Genomic DNA, 24,240 nt, shown 5'->3' with positions numbered 1-24,240 from the left:
CCAATCAAGCCACAGAAACTGATGGATCACAGGATTTGATGTTAAGACACATTGTCCAATACTGTATTTAATACTTGCCCATAGTAGACATACAGCTGAACATTTTGACTTCCATTAGAGGTAAAAAATAAATAAAGAAATAAAAAAGATAAAGAACTATTTAATGAAATAAATAACAAAGAGATTGAAATAAGACAAATCTCTACATATATGTACAGTGTCATACAATAAATGCTGTAATGTACACACACTATGAAACATATCGGGGATAAACATAGAAAAGAATACGGTAATATTGCATATAGGTAATAATGTAGTATGGTTCCAGCTTACATTCAACTTTATACTTCAAGGCAAAAAAATAAATAAATAAATAAATAATAATAATAAAATACCCGGACCAGTAGGTGGCGCTGCAACATCATCTGCCAAACGCCGTCAACCAGAAGCAGAAGAAGACGATAGTTGCGGGAAAACTGAAGGTGATGAGTCCTGTGTTGATAACTTTAAACTGTCAGAAAACAAGGTAATTTTGGAAATATTTATTCCCTATTCTTTCCCTTCGTATTCACACGTCGGTCTTTCGGTGCGTTCGCGTCCACTGCCTCAGGCTCGGAGAGAGGAAAGGCAGCGTTGCTAACTAGTTGTGGTACCTCCCATAACAAATCATGGCAGCTAAGCGGCCTGATGTTTACCTTCACCTAATGCTACCTTAATCTAGCGGACACTGGGTGTGCGCATTAATTAAACTTAAAATATCACACCACAATGTGCCATTTTCTGCCTGATCTCGCCTCATCGCTTTCTGCTGTTTGTAACGTTATGATGATTTAATATCTCAGTGGGCGCAGCTAGCATTTTTTAGTTTACCACAGAAACTTACAACCCCCCCTCCCCCCCCACTAGGCTGTTGCATTGACGAAGCATCTTTAGAAACTTTATAAATAGTGCATTGACATTAATAAAAATAAAATAACCAACACTAGGACATTTCAAAGCAGCGGTGTGGGTGATCAGTAAGAAATTATATAACCATGTCAATATCAATATATATGTTAATAAATAAGTGTTAGCAACATATACCAATTGTACCAGTGACACGCTTCTTTACAGCCTCTGTGTGTGCTCTGATTTCTCATTTGTAGTTTTTAAAAATCACCATGAAAACGCCAAAGGCCACAGATGTGAAAAAGGGGATATCAGTCCTTTGGGAAACTCTGCAGTGTCCCATATGGTGAGTGTCACTGAGAACAAGATTTGTTAAATAATAAAGATCTGCTTGATCTATATTATTTTTTTAGAATATTATTACTAGATGTTGTTGTTACTTGGAAGAACCATCATGCTCTGAACTTACTTCATACTTTCTTTCACATGTAGCTTGGATTTAATGACAACACCACTGTCTACAAAGTGTGACCATCAGTTTTGCAAGTAAGGAACATCTGATATCCTCTTCACTCAAATAACTGAAAAATGTTTTGTTAATTAAATTCTAATTCTATTCATTTATTTCTTTTGACATGGACTCTGAAATGATATATTTGTGTTTTGTTCCACCAGGTTTTGTATAATGAAACTTTTGGACAACTCTAAACAGAACAGGGCCAACTGTCCAGTGTGTAAAACCAAGATAACCAAAAGGTTGGACAAAATTAGTAAGATGACAGTGTCACATTAACTAGAAACATTGAAATCTCATTGTTAATTGTAATATAATCGTTATATCGTAACATGTGTGTGTGTGTTTCTTTTTATTATACAGGAGCTTGCAGGAGAGCCCAGGGTTTCAAAGACTTGTTGCAGGATTGCAGGAAATGATACAAGCATATGAACATGACACCGGCACAAACTGTAAGACTGCATTGCACTGCAACTTAAACCCTATGGAATTGACTTGCATTACATCACATGATAAAATTACTTTTCCTTTTCAGACTTCACCGGAATGACCCTACAAGAAAAACAACCAGGGTAAGAAATTAAAACCATTAAGATTAAAGTATGTAATTTAACATAACCATGATGTAATCGTGTATTTTCTTCGACCCAGTGTTACAGCTGCTGAAGCTTCCAAACATCCTCAAAATGTGTCATCTGGAGATACACCGGTCACTGACCTCGACAACGTGGAAAATGCAGACATTGATGATCTTCCCAGGTCGCACTCTTCAACTATAGCAGGTAAAATCTTGAGCTCTTATATAACCGTTTGTCTTATTACCTCAAATCAACAACATTAGCTCTAGTTATAAGGTATTTTATACCTTTTTAAAATAATGGAGGGATTTCAGTTCTATTAACTATCCAGAAAAAAGGTCCCCTGCCTCTATTAGTGCGTAGATACAGCTGAAACACCATCTGAAATGGATGCATGACATAACTAAATAGGAGCTGCTCTGGTGATGTTATTGTTTTCTTACATAAGGATAAAGTGCTGTCATGAAATATTTAGATAATGGCACATGTTTTGTCATGTTGGCTCTGCACTCCAGAACATGAAACTTGAACTCTGTGGTTAATAATTTGATTACATATATTTTATAAATTATTCTATCCTGCTCAAGATTCTTAAACAAAGGCGAGAAAACCTCCCTCTTCACCTCAGCAACCAAGGCATGCATTTCATGTATATGTAAATTTTAACCACTTTTTGAGAAGTAGGTGAAACAAGAACAAGTGATGCTAGATCATTATTCATCTTATTTTGAAAGTGTGTTGTCTTCCAAAAGGTTAATTATTTATTGATTTACTCATCCCATTTTTTTTTTTTAGCCCAGAATGGATTTGCAAGACTCATGGGACTTGAAGACTCAACTCCTCTGACAACAGAGCATGAAGGCCTGGACAGTGGCCTTGGTGACGCCCCACCAGCTTCTGACAAGAAAACACACAGCTCTACAGATAACTTAGAACCAATAGAAACAGAAATGTCAGAGGTTGTGGAGAAGGTGACATCAACACACAAAACTAGAGGCAAAATGAGATTTAGCAAATTAGAGAGCGCCTCCCTTCATCCATTAGTGATTCCAGACAAGATCGAACATCAGCCTTTAAGAAAGTCCTCACGGAAGAAGCAGAAAAAGGATTTGGAGCCAGACAAGGTTCTTGATGAGAAACAGAAGAAAAGTCTAGAGAAAGTTGCCGAGTGGTTAATGAAAGTTCCAACTGAAGGAAGTCTCGAGTTAGAAAAACCAGACGAAGACGCCGATGACTCAGACAGCTGTTCTTCCGCTTCAACAATAGATGTCAAGCAACACATTAGTGACGTGAATCCTAAGAGAGAAGATCGTGCCAAAGCCCTTGAAGAGCAGGTGTTCGGAGCCGTCTACAAACGAGGGAGAAGAGGGAACAGGAACACCTCTCTTCCACTTCGTGCTTTTGTCGAGCCACCGACTACTAGAAAACAGAGAACAGGCTCAGAAGATAAAAATGAAAGCAGCTTGGAGGAAGAGCAACAGTCAACAGAAGTAAATGACAACAGCAGTGACATTTTTAAAGAAGCGGAACAAATGGAGGTCATGGAGGAAAATGATGTAGACAAATATGGGGAAGAGTTGAACGACTTGCCAGAAAGTGACAAAAATAAAGGCACTGATGTGGTTCCCTCTCCTGTGTCTCCTATTGAACAACAGCAACCTGACAGAAAGTCAAAGAAAAGGCTGCGTAGCGCTCTGCAGCAGGTTGACAGTGATTTGCAGGAGCAAGCTGAGGCAAAGTCAGAAATTACTGAGCAAAAGAAAACTGACAAGAGGAAAGGTAAAAACACAAGGTCAGAGAAAGGCAAGCCTGCTCGAGTGCCGGAGCCTCTCGTTCTGGTTGGAGTTCAAAATGGAGAAACCAGTCCAACGACCAGACTGAGATCAGAAGAAGTTCAAGTACAAATTGAGAACTATCCTAGCAGTGAGGACCAAGCCACCCCTATCTTGAGGAGTGCCAGGAGAAGCAGAAGGCTCCAACTCTTTGCTGAGGAAGTCCAGGAGGGTCACAAAAAGGCAAACTTGAAAACCAGTGCGGCTGAAAGAGACAGCGATGCTCCAAAGCAACCAGAGGAAGTTAAAGGTGGAAGACTGGATAAAACGGCATCACCTAAGAGTGGAAACATGACCAAGGTGGCTAAAAGAAATGGATGTATTTATGATCAAGATTTAGGAGGAATTGAAAACATGGAGTCTGGTGAGAGAACATCTTATCTGACACCAAACGAAGATGTGAAAGAGTCCATCCCTGAAGTGCCGAATGCTGGACCTCTGTCTGAAGCCGGTACTGCTTGTTATGTCCCAGTGGTCCCAAGTTCTACGAGTCCAACTGAAGCAACTGTGGTGGATCCTACACTTGAAAGTGAGAATCGGTTCCCAAAAAATATTCAGTTGGAAACATCGACTTGCGAGACTAAATGCGCTATAACAGAAAATGAGGAGGACAGGAACGACAGCGAGCTGGACACAGAGCAACTGCTCAGGAGCTTCAAAGCCACGAAGAGGAAATCGTTCCATCTTGGCGGTCCCAACGTGAAAAGAAGCCGCAGCGTGGACCAAGGAGACACCCAGGGTGCTGAAGCAGAGGAAAATGATCCTGTTTGTTCTGGTGTTGACTCGGCAAAAAAACAGACATCTGAGATCACCGACCAGGAGGCATCAGGAGACAGTGAAAACTCATCGTGTAGTGATTTGATCTCCCCTTCTAACTCACCCACCCTAGCAAGAAAAACAGTTGCTGAGAAACCAAACCAAGCGGTGGTCGAAGCCTTGATCCCTGACACCAGTAGTTCAGGTCAGGACGGTGCTGCTGGTAACTCTCCTTCCAGTACCCTGAGTCCCAACAAAGTGTCAAAACGTGAAATGGAAAGTCCTCATCTTTCAGTTGTCCCTCAACTGGTGGATTCAGGGCTCCGCTTCACAGCTGTTGAAGCTGAGGAGCTAAACGAAGCCTCAAAGTGCTCTCAGCTCTCAGACAGTGAGCTTGATTGTACGATGAGGGATGCTGGTAAATGGAAGGAGACAGGAGACAGCACTTCTGCAAAACATTCAGTCAACACAGCAGACCACATCTTAGTTGCAGAGTCCTCTCTAACTCCTGATGGCCTGGTAACACCGGTTGTCCAAATGGTCTACGAAACGAAGCCAAACAGCAATGGAAGCGCAGAGCTCAGCGCACACTCCTCCATCAAGAGCAACCCGAGGAGGAAGAGAAGGGCTCAGAGGCTGGATTCTTCACCCGAGTCCGACTGCAGCGGATCCAAAGAGGAATTACCGTCTTTGGCTCAAATCTTCGGAAAGTCAGCTCCTCTGGCTGCTGCGACCCAGGATCAGGGAGACTCCAATGAAGCGATTGGTTGTGAGGCTGCGTGTGTTACAGCTGATGCAGCAGAACAGTTGAGCCGTCCACCTGCATGCCCCAGCCCCGACTGTGTTCCTTCCAGCCAAGCGTCTGTGGACTTGTTTGGCACGCCAGATGAATGTAAGTAGAGAGTTGGTTTTTTTTTTTTTGTTGTTGTTTTTTTTTACTGAGGCTTCATTTTTAGGTTTGTTCCAGGGGAGCAGCCTGCAATACAATAAATCTTCTCTTTGTTAATAATCTGCAAAATATGTGTGTGCTCTGTCTCCTACCATAAGAATCTCTGTCTCTTTGGGATGTGAGGAGAAAAAAAACAAACAAATCTCTCAAACATTCAGACACAAAGCAGTTTAATTCTTTCTGCAGGTGATCAGGTCCCAGTACACGACACCGGTGTTTCCATGGAGTCATCACAATTGTCAAGTGAAGTCCTTGTTACTCAGGTAAATATAATTGTGTTCTCAATTACTTTCTCCGGTTGTAGCTGCACAAATGCATCCTCAGTTTTGAAGAATAACACCTCATTCAAGGTTCAAACAACCGCTGATCCTTGTCAAAGTGAGATTTTCCATTAATTCAAACAAAATTCGGGCTCTGTCTCTCTGCTTGTTCAGCATTCTGTATTTGCATGGTGCTCCCAGTGATGCACTGTCACGTTACGCCCCATAGAGGGCAACCACCACATTTTCCTGAACCAGAAAACTGTCAGCTCCTGGATGACAGACTACCTCGCTCAGTAAAAAATGTCCCCCTCAGCAGCTTTCTAAATTGCATTTCATTTACGTTAGAGGAAATGCCGCCTCGGAGATGATTCTTGTTTTCTACCTCATCCATCTTCCAGCGCTCTCACTTTTATCTGTCGACTGTATTTGACTGGGAGTTAAAGTTTCATGCCCTAGGGTTTAGAAAGGGAGCAGGATTACACACATCTGAGAATACACAGCGTCGGTATTATTGTGCTGTGTGTCTGTATACATAATCAGTACACGCTGTGGCGTAAACTCAGGCAAATTCTTTGACTCTATTCTTCCAAAGCAGCTCCAGCTGAGAAGAAGCTGTTGTCACATCTCTCTCTGGCTTTCTGAACTCCCTCTATTATCTTATGAAATATTATATAGAGCTTTGGTATATAATTATCTTCTCGCTTTCTGAGCTGTCTGGCCAAAAAAGCACCCGTTCCCTTTTCTAATAATGACTAACTGGCTGGATGCGGGTCCCTCCTCGCTGACAGTTGTTATTGTATTCATACATCAGTGCAAGACATGAGATGTGAAGCCACTACATGTCCACTTATTTTGTGTAGCAGATGTTGCATTGCAGCATTTCCTCTCTACTCGCCGCCCCCTGCACCTCATGTATTTTATTTAAGTGCATGACTCATTTGTAATTATGAGCTGTTCTACTTTACTTTGTTTTCTCCTCTGTAAGCAAAAGATAGAAATGAAGAAGGAGCTGGTGAGGCTGGAGAAATTGATGGCTCTGGTGTCAGAGGTGCTCCAGGAGAAGGAGCGCAGTCCTGCAAAAGAAGTTCCCTCAGGAACAAATCAAAGCAGCAAAACCACAGGTGAACAGATAACAAATGGAGGATGTTTCAGCTGAAATGATAAATCGATCGATCAACTGATGATTATTTGATTGTAGTTTTTAAGCAGAATGCCAAAAATTCATTGGATCCAGCCCCAAAAATGTAAATAAAAGCTTATGTCATTAGTTTTCTGTGATATTAAACTTAACTTATTTGGATTTTGAACTGTTGGTCGGACAAAAAAAGCAGACGTCAGCTTGGGCTTTAGGAAATTGTGATGAGCATTTTTATTCAGTGTTTTCTGACAATGATTGTACAAAACAATTTATCAATGAACTGAGCAAATAATCTGAAGGTGAATTGATAATGGAAATAATTATTAGTTGCAACCCAATTTTTTTTTAATGCCACAATTCAAGACTGAAATACAATGTGGCATTAATGGTATTAAATATGAGCTTTTACCCATTGTTCAAATTTAATAAGAAATGCTTATCAAAGCAAATATACTGGATTTTTAACCTTGATTTTACAATTTGATTTTAGTTAAACTTGTTGATTAGCTTTGTGCAAACATTGAAACCTGACCTAAATATGATCTTTACTTTGTGTCTCCAGGCCCGGACACTCACAGACCCCTCCTGTGTCACCAGGACGCAGGCCAAGAGTCAGAGCAGTAAGTAAAGCATGAGAGACTTTTAGTACTACTCATATTCTGAAGGAAAGAATCATTTGACTACGAAAACATTTTGAGTAGCTGATAAAACACTAAAAAATAGTTAAAAATAAATAAAAAAAACATTATCGACAGACAATATTTTCAGCGAGAAAAAGTACGGTAGCAAGTGTGCGTGCTTTAGTTTAGCTTTGTTGCCTAATCTCTGTTGCAGAAAATATAAACTGTCTCACTGAAGACAACAGGCGTCATGTAGAAACCACAATCAAACCACAAATAAATGCCTCTTTAGCTCCTGTCTAACATGAAGACATGAAAGCTCGCCTCTCAACGTGAAGTCATCGTTGGCGGCATGCAGGAAATGATTCAAGCAGCTGATAATATCACAGCTAAATGATTCTCAGGAACTGGACAGTTAGAAACCAGTTCTGTGTGATAACTGTTTTCATTCCTGCAGGACAGGACATTCCTGAGGTTGTAGTCATCTCTTTGATAATACCGTACTTGAAAACGATAGGGAGATTTGTCAACATGCGACTTTTTGATCTTTCTGGTCCTATCATGAGCATCAGTTTTGCATGTTTGGAAATTCAGCGCCTACCAAATGCATGTAGCTTTAAAGAAATAGTTCAACATTTCGGGAGAAAATGAGAGTTTGATGAGAAAATTGTGTAACTCTCATGTCTGTCTGGAAACGTTTAGCACAGACTTCAGGAAGACACTGCTCCCAGCCACAAAATAGTCACATATTCCTGTTGCTTTTGTTTGTAGTTTTTTGAAGATGTCAGAGGTAATTTAATTTCCAGTCTTTCTGCTGCGCTAACTAGCTGCTGACTACATACTTATTGGTCAGATATTAGAGTGGGGTTTACCTTCTCATTGACTCTCTGCCAGTGAATAATCACGAAGCTGTTCTTTTAAGAAACAGGCAGTTTTCAAACTAAATTTAAAAACAGAGGTGAGTGGACCAGTGACCCTGCAAAACACAGAACACTTCCAGTTTTTATTTTTTTCTCAGTAGGTCAGTTAACCAATCAGCTTGCTCGATGTTGGCCTCAAGCCATGTGACAATCCTTAAAGTCAAACTTGATAATATCTGCCTCAGTGAGTTGCATTTCTCTCCTCATGGGTTGTATACATTGTTAATACATTTTAAATGGAGCTATATTTCAATACAGCCATATTAAGGAGAATAATAAGTGGAGCAAGTGGCATGTAATTGGTCTCTTTCAGTCTGTAACTGATGGAGAAAGTTAGCGAGTGTCGATGTGTGTGTATGTGTGTGTGTGTGTTTTGCTAGTCTTGTTCTCAGAGGGTGATGCATCTCAAGAGGACAGGCGGATAATCTCACTAATGAACCCAGAATCTGCTTATACTGGGGAGAATAAAAAAGTCATTACTGACTGCATCTTATATGTCATTTAGAGCACTTAGAGGGAAACTTGTGTTGCCACAGTAATTTATCTCTCCCGCTTGACTACCCACCCCCCAACCTCTTGCCTCGCAGGGTTCTAAGTGCTGTCCTCCAGGCGAGAGAGAGAGAGAGACGGCAGATGAAAACACGGAGGAGTTTAGCTATACAAGTTCCAAATTAAAAAGCACACATTCCATGAGCCTAGTGGTGAAATTGGAAAGAATAGTTGGCACTGGATTATATAACAAGTTTTCAATGAGCCGTTATCACTTTGGTTCAGGTAATTTAAATGAAGGCACGCTGCCAGTTGTCTGTATTATTTGAGCCTTTGAGTGAAAAAATGAACCCAAAGACGTCCAGTAGTTAATTCATATGAGTGGTAAAGTAGCTTGTAATCTACTGATAACAAGGGACACGAGTAACTAGATATTTAGTTTCTGTCGATACTGAGCTCTGAACAAACATTTGCACTTTCCAACCTAACTGCACAGCGCAGAGAGTATTCAGTCAGACACTGATGTGCTTTTTATTGTTTTGACTCTACATTAGCATATTTGAAATGAAACGAAACAGAGGCAGTACATTTCAATTGCTGTCATTCAGCTGTAGGGGAACACAGTCGTCTTATTTTAGGACAATGCAGCAGAAGAATCACCATAAACATACAGACGAGACAGCCCCGGATATGTTTTTTTAAATGGCCTAACAGTGAAATGTTCTTGTAAGTGAATCACAATGGCCTCCCCTCTACTGTATTTCACTTGCTGAAGACCAAGCTGAAGGCAGAAAGACCCTGAAACGAGCAACAAGTGCGAATGGCTGCGGTTTAGGCCTATCAGAGCATCACCAGGGAAGATGCTCTGCTGATAATCTGGATCATTAACGTTAATGTTTGGCAACTGAATTCTATATTAGATAACTCAACTTAAGTGTCTGCTAACTTGTCCAGTTACTTTCTGTCCACTGAAACCAGAGAGACTTTATACAAATGGCTGCAATACTCATCTGATGTGGATGTCTGCATCCACCCTCCACCCCCAAACTTTAATATGGTCATGAGCAAGATCCAAGTCAGTAAAATGTGTCACAACATACCATAAAAAAAATGTTGTGGTGCTACAGTGAAATCCAGATGCTGCAAATGATATTTTGCAGACGTAATGGGTTAGATGATGATGTGATTTTTGTTAAGTAAAAGGCTCGAACGAAAATCACATCATCATAATTTTTATATTTCTTTCCGCTGGAATCATGACTCATATCGCAATTGCAAAATCTGCCAAAATAATAGCTTTTCTTTTTTCTTTTTCTTTTTTTTTTTTTTTAATCTCTCAGCTCTACCCTCACATTAAAGCTGAGAGTCAACATTTGAGCTGTTCAGCAATGGTTTTATTTCACATTTTGTGTGTCACTGTCCTCATACAATGTACCTTGGAATAAACCTTTACTCGAATTAGTATAGCCAAGTCAGTGTAGATATATGTTACAGCTGAATAGCTCACTGCTAAGTAACCTACACCCCTTTGTTTCTTGGGTTCTAGCAGTGTTTTGTATTGATCTGTATAAAATCCTTTAAAAAAAAGAGAAGAGTGTCCTAACAGGATTTGGTCAGGCTTCCTTCATCTCCAGCATGAGCAAAATATTGAAGTTCGATTCTCAGACCAGCCCTTAAGAGCAAAGGTCCACCTGCACATCCAAACACAGAAATGATCTGAAGTGAATCAGTATTCTCATCTTGCACGTCAGTGCAGAAGATCCCTGCAGTCATTTTGGAAACTGTATCCACAGTCAACACCGTACTGGCTCTTTTACTTCATTGTTTAACAAAGGTTAATATAAATGTCTCTTTTGCAGGAAAGATGTCCCAGAAGCAGAGCGAGAGCTCGGCACAAGAGCATCTGATGGCAGAGGGGTCACGCAGCCCAGTGTGTCAAAGCATGGCAGTATTACAGAGAGAAGTAAGGCTACTGGTGTGGTGTTGTAAATGTGTTTCTCTTTGGAAGCCTAAATGCATTTCTAACAGTCAGTAGCACATTAGCAGGAAGAATCACAATCTGTCTTTTCTTCATAACTCCACACTCACGCGTTATGTTTCTCCAAATATACACAGGGAGATGGTGTCTGGAAAACTCTCTCTTGGGGATAGTAGCTGTTCACTGTTTAGTATGCCAGCTACTATATACTATACTTTGAGTATTTTATCAAGTGCATCTTCTTGTTTGGTGTCTGGGTTATGTTTGCATGTTTTTAAATAGAGTTGGGTCTGATGACTCCGTTTGTTTTTTGTTTTTGTGATTGTGTGTTTTTTGTTTCTGTCTTTGCAGCAATGCAGCACTCCACACACACGGGGCTGATTGTAAAAGGCACTGAAGCCTCCGCGACACCCGGTTCAAGTTCAGCTGCCAAAACACTAAAGAAATGCAGTTCACCTCCAGATGGGCATGAAGACAAAGAAAACAACACACCCCCCAGAGACAAAAGTAAAGCTAAACTGGTGCTAGTGTCGTCTGGATTGGGGCCCAGTGAACAGGTTTCAGATATCAATGAATTTGTTCATTTAGCACTTTCCATCGTAGGATACATTAACCAATCAGATGTTGTTGTTCGCAGGTAATGGTGAAGAAGTTTGCCAAGCGAGTTGGGGCCAGTGTGGTTTCCCAGGTGACACCAGAGGTGACCCATATCATAATGCGCACTGGTAAGTCTGCCTACATGCAGGCAGTGTGAGTGTATACCAGCAGTGTTCATTTAGACACTGCAGCTGTTAAAAGTGTTTTTGAATTGATGAATTGATCCACTGGACTTCAAAATTTTCTTGATACACAGTAAAGCAATTAAATCTGCTTTTAAAGCTGCGCTTTAGATCTCTCTAGTTTCTCTTTTAAATACTTTCTCAAGCAATAACATTTGCATTTCCAGAAGTACATTTTCTTTCTACATGTACTTCCAGCTTGTTTTTTGCGTTGTTTGAAACGCTCCTTAGAGATAAGCTCTCTGTTTCTCTCTCACCCACACACTCTCTCCTCCATTCATCCACTTGTTGCTAATTACTCTCTCTGATAGATTATTTTTAATTTCAAAGCTCGCTGTCTCCAAAGCACCTTATTAACTGTCACTGTTTAAGAAGCCTTTTTTTTTTAATGGCAGCTTGTTTCCCAGGCAACCAAAAAATGGAGAGAGGAGGCCTCTTGGTCTTTGTGGTTAAAGGTTGAGAAGGAGCACGAGGTGTCACATTTTAACCTTTCGCAGAAAATCATTTTAAATGATTTGAAATGAAATTATGTTTGAGGCATCGTTGCCTGGAATACAAATGAATGGATAATTACAATATTTCTTGAAGGAAGAATAACCCTTGATCCTGCTGATCAACTATGATTTGTGTTTGTGAAGCTATTCAACGTTTTAGGCTTTGCTCGTTCCAAAACTATTTGGTGCGGTTTAAAAGAACTATTCATTCATTTTGGCTGTCGGAAATGCTTTTATTCAAACTCTTTTTTTTGGCTATTTCCACTTAAAAACAAGCGATACCTGCTTGTGACCTGATGTTACAGGTTCAATATCATATTATTATATCTCTTTAAAAAAGTAGTTTTTCCTTGGAGGCCTGAAAAGATAAATCTGCACAGAATTTAATAAGAAGTATTAGAGGAAAGTAAATATAACTTTGTGAAAGGACATTTTTATTTTCTCCTATCCCATTAATCATCTTATGACCCCTAAGATTCATCTGGAGAGGGACCCAGACCACATGTATGAATCCAAATGCTGAACAATACCACTTAACCTCATCATCATGAGGATACCTCACTTCCTTCATTGTATATGTGCCATCAATGTTGCGATTTATGGCACATGAAGTCCAGTCACAGTCTCAGCTAATATAGATCCTTATCATCTTCATGTGAGCTGTTCTCAAACACCAGGGAAGAAGAATGTAGAATATCTTGCTTCAAGTAACCAGAATAAACTTTGTTTGATTTTCTCCCAAAGGACAAAGCACATACAAGAGAGAAAGCACAAACATTGAGGCAAACGTGCTCCAAATCCAGAAATGTAAGAAACACCAAAACACGTACAAAATAGGTAAAACACGGTCAAACAGAATTGCTGCACCGGAAGTGTTTGAGGACACTCGGGAAAGTGATGGGTTAAGTTTGAATAAGCAGCAATTACAAATGCTTTTGCCCATCAGACTAAGTTCAAGCGAGAAAGTAGCCATTTCGATTTCAAGTATGTGGTCAGTTTATCCAAATTATGTCTCCTTGGAACCATCAAAGTCTGTGTGTGTCTGTGTGTGTGTTTCACACGATCTCTGTTTGTTTTCCTGTCTCTGTCAGATGAACAGCTGGTATGTGAGCGCACGCTGAAGTACTTCCTTGGAATTGCAGGCAGGAAGTGGGTGGTGAGCTTCCAGTGTAAGTCTCACTTTAATGTTGAGCTCTGCCACTGATGAGTAAAAAACAGTTAGTCTTAATACAAAACAGCATGATGATGGAGGGATCGGCTGGAATAAAAAGAGCAATACATAATACAATAGACACCAGAATGTTGTGCATCTGACAATACGCTCATAAGTTTTTGTTCTTACTTCCTCTCCGCAGGGATTTCAGAGTGCTTCAAACAAAAGACACTCTTAGATGAGGTATGCTCGCCTGTGTGCGCCTTGAATTTGTGCGCCGGTGATTTCCTGTTACATCTCTGTATGTCTTGATGCTGAATTAATGCCGCATGATGAATCTCTCCATGAGGTTCATTGTGATACCTCATAAATTATTTGTCATCCATTTGCTTTAGCAATCCCTGCATCTGCTTCTTTGCTATGCAAGTATAATCCTTTGCCAAGCTTAGTTTAGTATTGCCATTAATTTAAAACTATTTCCCTGTCGTCCTGGCAAACTTTTAGCATTTTTATGCATTATATGGTGTATGTAAAAAAAAAAAAAAAAAAAAAAAAAAAAGGCCCCCATGCAATTATAAGATGAAGACTGTCAAACTGAAGAATGTCCAGAGTTGTTGTTGGAGGGTATTTTACTCTTAGAATAAATGAAATGAATATTAGCTGTCCGTCAGTTTACAATCAGTCCCTGTAGCAGATGAGAGTGGATTATTGCTCCGCTTATGTAAAAGTTAATGGTGATAGGAAAGTTGTTTTAACATTGTGATGGAGATTCATGATCTGATTCAGTTTCATTTGTTGTCCAACAGAGTCTCTTTGAAGTGAGAGGTGATGTGGTGAATGGACCCAACCACCAGGGCCCTTCAAGAGCTCGCACCACTGAAGACAATAATGTGAGTCCTTCACATATAACTACTATACAGCGTTTGTTTGATGAAAACTAAAGTCGGGGATGTCATCTCCCAGGGGAATGTAACTGTAGTGTTATATTACTCTTTCTCCTGAAGCTTTCATGTTTTATTTGTAGTTTTCATTTATACAGGAGTTGATACTTGAACATTAATCTCATTTTTTTCAGAATGCAGGTTTGGGAGGTTTATGTGTTTAAAAGAATAATGAAAAAATTATGGATTGTGTTTCGTTTTTGCAGGGTAGGCAAGTTCAGCTACAGATAGAACCCTCTGAAAATGTTTGATTTTCTCTGTGATATAAAATATTCCTGACTAAATTATCAAAGTTTAACATCAGAAAAAAATGATCCTCAGTATTAAGTATTATTTTTTAAGTTTGACACTCAGAAACTCCTGATTTACTTCATCACGACTGTTTGGGTGTGATCTAATCAGCTTTGATTGATAGTAGCCTGGAAACATTAGCAAACAGCCCCACATCTGGTTTGACTCACATTTTTCTAAACTCTGATCGTACCAAAGAACATGAGGTCACCTTTCCCCAGAAAGACCCACCGACTTCAGACCAGTGAGAAAAGCTTAGACAATAACACAGTAACAAATATACAAAAGCAGAAAATGTTGCACTCCACGTTGGACTTCATCAAAAGGCTCAGTCAGGAAACATCAACTCAATACTCAGCAAGTTCAATATGATAAGTACTAAACCAGTCTAGTAGCATAGGCTTCTCCAGACTACAAGAAAACATTTGTATGTTTAGAAATAATTTTTTAAAAAAGTCAGGGACCTTGTACTTACACATTATTCTCAAGCATTTATAACAGCATTGTTGCGGATTTAGCTACTAGCTCCTTATCGTTTGCAGTCCCTCGCTGGGAGAGATAAAGACAGTCAGTGAAACAACTGCCAAGTTGTAACAGTGTCTGTGCCAGTCCGATACTTGATGTGGCTCAACCATAACAAGTCAAGACAACTTAGAATTGTGAGATATCATTGCCGGGCTAGGTGTATCTGAAGAGATGGCTGATAGCAGCAACATCCTTCCTTCAAACAGGACCAGAAAAACCGAGCTGTCCCCTCTATACCTAACCCATTCTAAAACACAATACTAAAACACTGCTGCAACTACACAAACACTTGTCATGTAGCCATATCAAAATCTGAGCCAATTAGAAATGAACGTTCAAAAGAGCAGTTTCATTATAAGTTTAATGATATTTTTGGGTATTTTGGGCCTTTATCAAATAGCACAATAGAGAGAGATGGAAATATGGAGAGAATGAGGGGAATGACTTGCACCAATTTGACTCAGACAACCACTAGACAACAAGGATGCTGCCATTAAAAAGTAATTTAACAGTTGGTGAAGCAAAATGAAAGCAGTGTACATACAGTGCAGCGTGAAGAGGCACCTCTCTCTTACCATATAAAAGTATTAAAGCTATTTGCTCTTCTTTTTTATTGACTCCTTGGTCCACAAAGGTCTTTATCAGGATGACTGACATTATTTTTCTATTTTTCTTATTTACCATTGACATCAGTTAATTTTTAACACAAATATCTTTTAGGAAGGGACAGAAATTAATAAGGAAGGAAGGAAGGGAGGAAGGGAGGAAGGTAGAAAGGAACAAATGAAGTTACTAAGGACATGAGGGAGTAAGGAAGGAAGTAACTTTGGAGGGAAGAAAGGAAGTTAGGAAAGAAGGAAGGAAAGAAAGAAAGAAGGAAGTAACTCAGTAAGGAAGGAAGAATAGAAAAAATGAAGGAGGTAAGGGAGGAAGGAAAAAATGAAGGAGGGAAAGAGTGAAGAAGATAGATAAGAAAGGACAAAGGAAACAAATATGGAAGTAAGGAAGGGAGTATTTAAGGAAGGAGGAAGGGTGGGGGGCACTCTGAAGAGAGGAAGGGAAGGAGGTGGATGACAAAGGAAGAAGCTAAGGTAGTAAATTTGAATAAGGAAGGGCTTGAACCTGTTTCCTGCTCTTGCACCAGCCTCTTAGCTCAGACCTTGTTGTAGAAAGCTAATTGTAATTTTCCCCCTGGTGTGTGGCCAGCAGGGCCGGTTCTGTTGCCACTGAGGGGGAAAATTAGAAATGGCTAGATGTCATGTTGGCCGTATCACTGCCTTTGAAGAACCCCCGCTAATTGAATTAGCTAGTAATTTCAGGCTTATTTAAGTGGCCTCAACACTGCACTGGCACTTTGATGAAGCCAGACAGATTGTCCCGTTCATATTCACTTTGTGTCACCTGCACCAGGGACAAAACAGATGAAATGGACAGGGAGTCTCTCACCTGAATGTTGATGCTTAGGAAATCAGTCAGAAATTCTGTATTTATATGTGTGTGTGTGTGTGTGTGTGTGTGTGTGTGTTTGGACGTTATCACATCACACACTCTAATACCTCCTGAAGGACATTAGCTGTTGTCTAAATTAAAAATCTGTAACCGAAACACTTTTTCATCTCACCGAGCACCTCTGGCTAATGATCGCTATGGACGGACAGGGAGGTGTGAGAAATTAGTATTTCTCTCTCCGGCAGCTCGGACATTTATCTTCCAAACACTACCATCCAATCACGCACTGTATATGAGACTGTGCTGTAAGTTGCACATTTCCTTTTCGTGGGTGACTGTGGTTCAAGGAAACAATTTTACATTCCCAGCTGAAGACAGCTTATTGACCCCGAATGCAATAAAACAATACGTCCCTGGTGTCAGACAAGTCGTTTTTCTTTGCGTGCGTAAAGCGTGATATTACCTTGGTGAAAGTGGCTCCGTTTGCTGTTCTGTTTGACTCATTCCTGAATTTACGGTACCACAGTTGGAGCAAGAAATTAACAAGGTCCTGGGGTTTTATTTTACTCAGTAAGTGAGGTATACCTGTTTTAAATTGGGAGTTACGCTTGATGAAGAGTTTCAGCTCTACCAGTGTGACCCTCCAGATAGGTGAAAAAGTTCAGAAACACACTCAGCTTTAATGGCTGTTCTCAAATAGTGCCACTGAACGTTGTCCGAAGGTTAAATTCACTGAATAGGTGGTCTCTTTAGAATTTTTGCAGGTAGTTTTGCAGAAATCTCACAGTAGATTATTTTATCCTTACTCTTCTTTTTCTCTTTAGCTGCTCCTGAAGGGCTACAAGATCTACTTCCAGGGGCCTTTTACAGACATGACTACAGGTAAAATATCAACTATACAACATTTGCAACCTCCATTTTTCCATTTAGACAAAAATATTTGGCCAAAGAAGTTAATTTGAACAATTTCATGAAAAATTGTTTGACGTTTGGATAAATGTGCTTATTTGCATTATTGCCACGATTTAGACGAGAAGAGTCATTTTACGCTGGTTGTGTCACACAGGTCAGGGCGCCTGTCCAAGAAATAGCTCTAGCATGAATCTCGCTATAACCTGCAACTTGTTTTGCATTGCAGGAAAGTGAATGGGATCCAGTCTTTATGCCATGCAAAGCTAAGCTAAGCTAACTGGCGGCTGGATTTAGCTTCACTTTTAGCGCCAAGTCAAGTCATGAGAGTCCTCTCATCTCATTCTGAGCAAGCAAGCAAAACATGCTGCTCGATTCCTTTGTGTGCATAATTCGTGACCAGTGCAGTACAACAATTCAGTGGAATTACTTTTCCTAAAAATCTGCAGTGCACTTTGCAAATGTGATGCGATGCCATGGCATTACTCACTGATTTATGTGTAGCTATTGTGTAGGTTACATAAACAGTGTTCTTCTTTACACGCTTAGCAGAGAGCCAGTGAAATGAGTTTTTCAGTTTTTTTTGTTTTTTTTTCTTTGTCTCAATTATCTGCCAGCACACACCTCATGCTATTTGATGAGCTCTGTAAGTGACAGCAGTGAGAGGTACAGGGCGGGGTATGAATTGTTGAGTTGTAACGAGATGATGAGAAACTTGCAAATTGAAAAGAAAGGAAAAAATCATTTAATTTAAGTTTCATCTAGGTAATTCTGAAGTTTCACTCTTTATACCATGCAGTGAAAGGCAGAGAGTGCTCGATTGGCTCAGATATTGTCATATATATCGTAAAATATCTGTCATCCACATTATAGCCACCTCTGATTACTGTGATTTTCCCTCTAGCTCATTCTTGTTTGGTTTCGTGTTTGTCTAAGAAATGCAGCACGGAAACACCACAGGAATGGCAACACCTAGATAATGTTTCTGATCTCTAAAGGATTTTTACTCTTTCCTTTCTGTCAAAGGACAGACTGCTGAAAACCTATGGTGTTATTTTCATGGTATTGTTGCTTTACCGCACCTGTCATCCTGCTGTTTGCACTGCTCAGTTTTCTCAATCAAGAATAACTTTTCTCAACCTCACTTGTGCAGTTTTGTGTGTGTACCCCCCCCCCACCCCCCACCCCCAATAGACACACGTCTTACTATAAAGAGCAAAAGCTGAAACTAAAAAGAAGGGCAGTTAAAGTAGCTCACACAGGTTTTGACTGACAGGGAGAACAGCTTGAAACCCGGGCTGTTTTTTTAACCTCTGTCATTTCAGCGCCAGAGAACAATGACAAGTGATTCCAACGTGTGGGTGGATTGAATATGGACTTATGGCGTGGTGTTGTCATATTACGCAGCGGTTGCTATGGTGTCGGTTAGCTGCCTGGAGATTATTTTTGAAAGGAAAGAGGAAATTAGCTTTCAGTTGTGGCCATTGTGCAGTTCTCTTCTATTAAAAATTGGTGTAAATAAGCTGGTCCCCCCCAGTTTCTGCACAAGCTTCGAGCTTGGGTCCTTATGATTTAAAGTGCCAATGACCTCCAAGTTCAAGATGGAGATGAGTTTGGTTGCCCCGCATACAAAATCCTCTTCGCTTCACCCTTCCAGCATGGACGGATGGACAGATAGATCATAGGTGAAGGTCTCAGGGGGCACGTTGCTTAAAAACCCACAAGGCAGCGTTCTTTGGTTTCCTTCTTCCTGGGTCTCTTAAAGTGCTCCTGCAGCATCCTCCTGCTGACTGCTGGATCGATGAAGCTTAGCTAATGGGCTGACATCTGTTAGCTCGCGTGAGGAGCTTAAAGACTTTTTTTTTTTTTTTTTTACATCGCACAAACATTTGGATGGAGTCTGTTTTCCTCAGTCTAAGAGGATTTCATCCATTATTGAATTGCTCAAGTTTGTGTATGTTAGATGATGACGTTTTCTACAGTGTGTACGACATGTTGAGCACGTTAAAGCTAATGAACAGGAGAAGCTGATAGTTTTCTTTTTTTTTTTTTTTTTAAGATGTTTGCTATGATATGCCAGAATATGAACACCAACCAAGTTAAATGTGCGATGACTGATTAAGTGAGATGTACATATTGATTTTAGTGGAGACTGGAATATTGATCTGCTCTCCATCTCTCTGATCAAAGGAAGTCTCAGTTTGAAATGAGCCTGCTCTGTATCCCCTCAGGCTTAAAGGGGTGAGAGTAGAAAGAATAAAATGAAGGTATGACTGCTTATAAATCTTCAAACAGAGCCCCCCACCGAAAAACACTCAGCACTGGTGTTTGTGTGTGTGTGTGCGTGCTAGATGAAATGGGGTGGATGGTGGAGCTCTGTGGAGCAGCTGTCATTAAAGATCCACTTCTCATCGACAGTAAACAGGTAAGAGAGTCAAGCCTCTTCCACTTGAAAAAATAATAATAATAAAAAAAATAAAAATAAAAAAAAAAAAGTAACTGTTATCGCCTTCCTGTTGGTTAGCATCATTTTAAAAATGCTGAACTGCAGGGATGATTGTTTTAAAATTTAATGGGTGGTATTTGAGAGTTGGCGTGTGAGCAATTACCAATCAAAACATCTATCACCTAGGTCCTCTTTTCTTATTATTAGATTCGAGTTTTTCCCTCATTCCTGTACACGATTGTTCAGTTTTAATGAATCCAATTCACTCGTGATTCCTATGACTCATAATACAATCATAGTAGGCAAACTATAACCTGCAGGGATTAGGCGGCACTCAGTAAAGCGCATAACTCCCCTGTCACTGAACAAGTCTGTCCCCTGGGTATAATTTCATTTTTAAAAATGAAACATTGATGCAGTGTTGTTTAGCAAATGTCACATTATAAAATTCCCTAGATCCAATAACCACCACAGCTCAGTCAACAGTCCCTAAACCAGCAAGTTTTAACCAAGATACTTTGAGTTGCTAATAATAAATCTGAGAATATTAATTACTTTCACTTTGGTAGGCTGTAAGTATATATGTTCCACTTATTGCTAATTTCGTCATAGCAAACTACACCTAATTTCTGTCTCTTTATTACACAGAGGTCTCATCATCTGGTCATTGTACAACCTGGGTCAGAGTCATCATCGTCCACATACAGAAGTGAGTCTTAGCTCCATTGTACACACACACACACACACACACACACACACACACACACACACACACACACACATATGCCTGCATACAGAGTTCATAAAGATAGAGATTAGACAGCAGCTGGTTAAATCATGAATTTGTGGAAAATGTATCTGTAAACTTTGTCCGGCAACATTCTGCAGCCCGGCGCTAATGCATCAAATCTGTTCAACCACCTTAAAATTAAGCATCTGAAGGAAGATGCCAAAAGTGTTTCACTCGGTTGGCTCACCTGGTAGAGTGCGTACCATTTAGGCTTAGTCCTTACTAGCATGTTGCTGCATGCCCCCCACCCCCTCTCCCCCCAACTTACCAATCTCTCTCTCTCTGTGAATATAATAAAGGCAAAAGCACAAAAAAATAATATAAAAAAAAAGAGTTTTTCACTCAGGCTGGTGCAACTCCACTCATCTGCATCTCAGGGGGTCCCGAAACATAAAAAAAAGAGGAGCCTGACACAATCACATTCTGTCCAGTTAAGGATATGGTGCTGTTCAAGGGTGCGGACAACCAGCCAGTGGTAGCCAGCAAGCATAGCATTCATTAGCTTGTATCTGCTAATGCCTGATAAGACCTTTTATTTTTTCAAAAAGAATAGACTTTGAACATTTATTATTATGATTTAGAAAAGTGGTTGAGCATAATTCTGTTAAGTGTGTTCCAGTGTGTCTGAGGAAACAACAATTAGTGATTGTAACATAACATGTTTTCAATGGATCTAGGATCTAGGCTAGCTTTACAGTTAAACCCAAAACATTGTCATTATATCCACAATATTAATTATCATTTCACCAAATTTTCGGGTATGTGATTTTTAAAAAAAAAAAAAGAAGAAGAAGCTATAACTCAATTTTTTAAAGGGGCTGTTAAGGGCAAAGTTTTTGATTAAAGTTAGTATTGACTGTATTTTTTAATACATATTAAGTAAATAAACATCAGTAACATCAATTTCCTGTGTTGACAACTGATTGAAATATAGTTGAATGTCAGTTTTCTTATCTGAATACACTGTAGTGAACAGACGGTCCTCACAAGCCCTGACGTTCTGACTGGCATGTATATCTGTGCACCTGTCGGTTCATTAGTCCGCAGATTTCAGCACGTTTGTGTCTGTGTGAGAACCAGTTGGAGGGTGACAGAACGGTGAAATGGCAGACGCTGCCAGCCAAAATGAGACAGTTTCCCAACAAGAGCGAGGGGAGTGACTTGCCAGGATAGCGAGTGTGAAGGAAGTTAGGCAGCAGAAGAGAAAATGTCAGATTGGAGCGGGGGGAAATGTCAAAACAAGTTGGCCACAGAAGAGAGAGGCTGCTATAGCACGAGGACAGCTGACAGTTTGAAACAGAGAAGGAGCAAGTGGCTCTGAGTCCCCCCTCCTCCCTCCTCCCTCCTCCTAGCATCCTCATTTGCACTGCTGCATATTTAATGCAGCTTTTCCTCTTCCACATCCTCTGGCACTCATAGCCCAGGTAATGGAGCAGCCCCTCCACCCTCCCGTTCTCTATCCCCCTTTATCCTCTTCTTCTGCACCATTGATTGAAATCACACACATCTCTTTCTTTCTCTCTGCCATCCTCTGATGTAATGGAAACGTGTGAGTGTCTGTGCCCACACTCCATAGGTGTCGATTGTGTTTTACAAGAGTTCTGGACTTGTTGGTCCAGGTTATTCCCTGAAAGGAGTATGCTGCTTATTTGAAATGTGTTCAGATTGGTCGGTTAAGTCTGCATTTTGAAATGAAAACTTATCATGTTAGTGTCAAATATCTTTAATTGTTTCTCTGTCAGTGATCTTTATCTATCTGTATTGATAATCATTAATCATGTCTTTAGGATTACAGTCGTACAAACCTAAAGTAAAAAGCTGGTACTGTGCGAACAAATGTTGTCTTTGTAGCCAAAGTTTGATAAGCTTATTGCATCGTGCCGTAGAACTTCATTGTTTTTACATAACTTTTTATTTTAGACAGCAATTAGACGGCAACAGTAGAGACACAGCGTGGAATGAGGAGAACGTGAGATTCCCAGTCACAGTTGAACTGGGGATGTTGTGGTACATGGTCTGTGTCTTGACCCCTAATCCCCGGTTGTGACCCCCTGTCTAAAACCAATGGAAAACATGAGCCACACAGTTAAATTGGCTCACATGTACTTACTTTGATTTTGAGTAAATCCCAAGTGCACCGTTCTGGTGTCATAAATACTCAACAGGGAAGCAAATGTATTAATACACAGCTAAAAATAGCCCCAGATAAATGGACTATTTACTCCAATTTGAGTAAAAACAGCAGCACTCATCTGTTTTAGGAAATGACTTAGCCTTTTTAAAAATGAAAGTAATCATTTGTGACAGTTTTACATCTTCAGTAGAAATGATTGGCTTCGGGCTGAGAGCCCCTGACAGAGGAGGGAAGTCAGAAATTGTGTTTGTTGACAATAAGAAATATGCAGAGTAACAGCAGACTTTTCCTTGAGTTGTAAGAGTGGAAGACAGTAAGTGTCAGCACATACTGTCAGAACTGTTAGCTCTCAATGTTACACGGGAGCGAAAGTACTGAACTGCTGAAAACAGTTTAAGCGCACAAAGACTATTTGTTGCAAATTGATGAGCACCAACCTCACACCAACACAAGAATCATGTCCTTTTTAAAAGTTGTTTTTGTGCATTCTTATGATTCTTTCATCTTTAGACGTAGTTAATGCATTGTCCACCCCCCAGGTCTCTCCAGACAAGCCACTGTTGTGACACGCGGTTGGCTCTTGGATACAGTTGCGACCTACACCCTCCAAAACTTCAGCAGCTACTCAACGTGAGCTGAGGAACCCAGCGCGTTATAACCACAGCCATCTGTTGTCTTCTCAGTCTTTTACAAATTCAGTTTTTTTAATGTCTGACACTGTAATGAAACTGTCCCCTTTTTCACTGATAAGATGAAAGGTCTGTGTATTGTAGCATGATGTATATAAAGTTTATCAACAGAGGATGTTTGACTTGAGTCTTCTTTCCCAGAAAAGTCTGTCTCTTAATTAATCAATATTCTTAAAACCTAGGGTTTACTTTCAAATATTTCACAGCCACATACTGATGAAGTGGTATAATTTATGAGAAGTAAGAAAAATGTGTTAAAGCTTTGATATTGCCCAGCTGCTGGTCACTTACTTCTGTACAAAACATTTTAAAATCAGATAAAATTTAATAGTATACCTTGTAAAGATCTGAATGCCACAGACATGACATGAAACGGAGAGATAACCTGTTAGCTCACTGTGAACTCAAAGATGGACATCATAATAATCTCTATGCCAGTCTTTATTATTATTTATATCTAAAACTACATTTTGGGGTTCAGCATATATCTTAGGTAACTTGTTGTTGCAGCCAAGTTAAATAAATGCGAAACTTAAAGTCAAGTTGACCCTGTCATCATGATCAGTGTCATCCTTGGGGGTTTCAGAGAGAACAATTTACATTATTCAGTACGTGATGTCTCCTGTCAGGTCCAATGTATTTTAATAAGCTCTTGTCATCCCTGTTCTCCAGCGTTCCCACTGCTGTTCCACGGTTCTGCAACTGTTTGCAAATC

At 40.0% G+C, this 24,240-nt stretch overlaps 1 protein-coding gene across 4 annotated transcripts; it reads left to right on the top strand.

Moving 5' to 3' along the window:
• The first annotated feature begins 414 nt into the window (after positions 1–414).
• LOC139608691 (breast cancer type 1 susceptibility protein-like) lies at positions 415–23,638 on the top strand. 4 transcript variants are annotated; one of them, XM_071462666.1, is made up of 22 exons: positions 415–482; positions 1,146–1,234; positions 1,381–1,434; positions 1,564–1,644; positions 1,766–1,854; positions 1,938–1,974; positions 2,054–2,184; positions 2,776–5,460; positions 5,704–5,780; positions 6,766–6,901; positions 7,481–7,538; positions 10,807–10,910; positions 11,277–11,482; positions 11,563–11,650; positions 12,943–13,005; positions 13,290–13,367; positions 13,554–13,594; positions 14,158–14,241; positions 17,382–17,439; positions 19,818–19,891; positions 20,561–20,621; positions 23,376–23,638. In XM_071462666.1, exons 2-22 carry the CDS (start codon positions 1,161–1,163, stop codon positions 23,468–23,470), a joined length of 4,374 nt encoding a protein of 1,457 aa, XP_071318767.1. In that variant the 5' UTR covers positions 415–482; positions 1,146–1,160; the 3' UTR covers positions 23,471–23,638. The 4 variants fall into 4 exon arrangements, with proteins under 4 accessions (XP_071318767.1, XP_071318766.1, XP_071318769.1 ...); XM_071462665.1 differs by having other exon boundaries at positions 419–526; XM_071462667.1 differs by lacking the exon at positions 12,943–13,005 and having other exon boundaries at positions 420–526.
• The last annotated feature ends 602 nt before the right edge of the window (positions 23,639–24,240 follow it).

The sequence above is a fragment of the Trachinotus anak genome, unplaced genomic scaffold (genome assembly GCF_046630095.1).
Source record: "Trachinotus anak isolate AG129_WGS33_773 ecotype Australia unplaced genomic scaffold, CSIRO_AGI_Tana_v1 ptg000025l, whole genome shotgun sequence".
In the NCBI taxonomy this organism is placed as follows: domain Eukaryota; kingdom Metazoa; phylum Chordata; class Actinopteri; order Carangiformes; family Carangidae; genus Trachinotus; species Trachinotus anak.
Note: the sequence above shows the minus strand (reverse complement) of the source record. Positions and strands in the feature narration are given on the sequence as shown.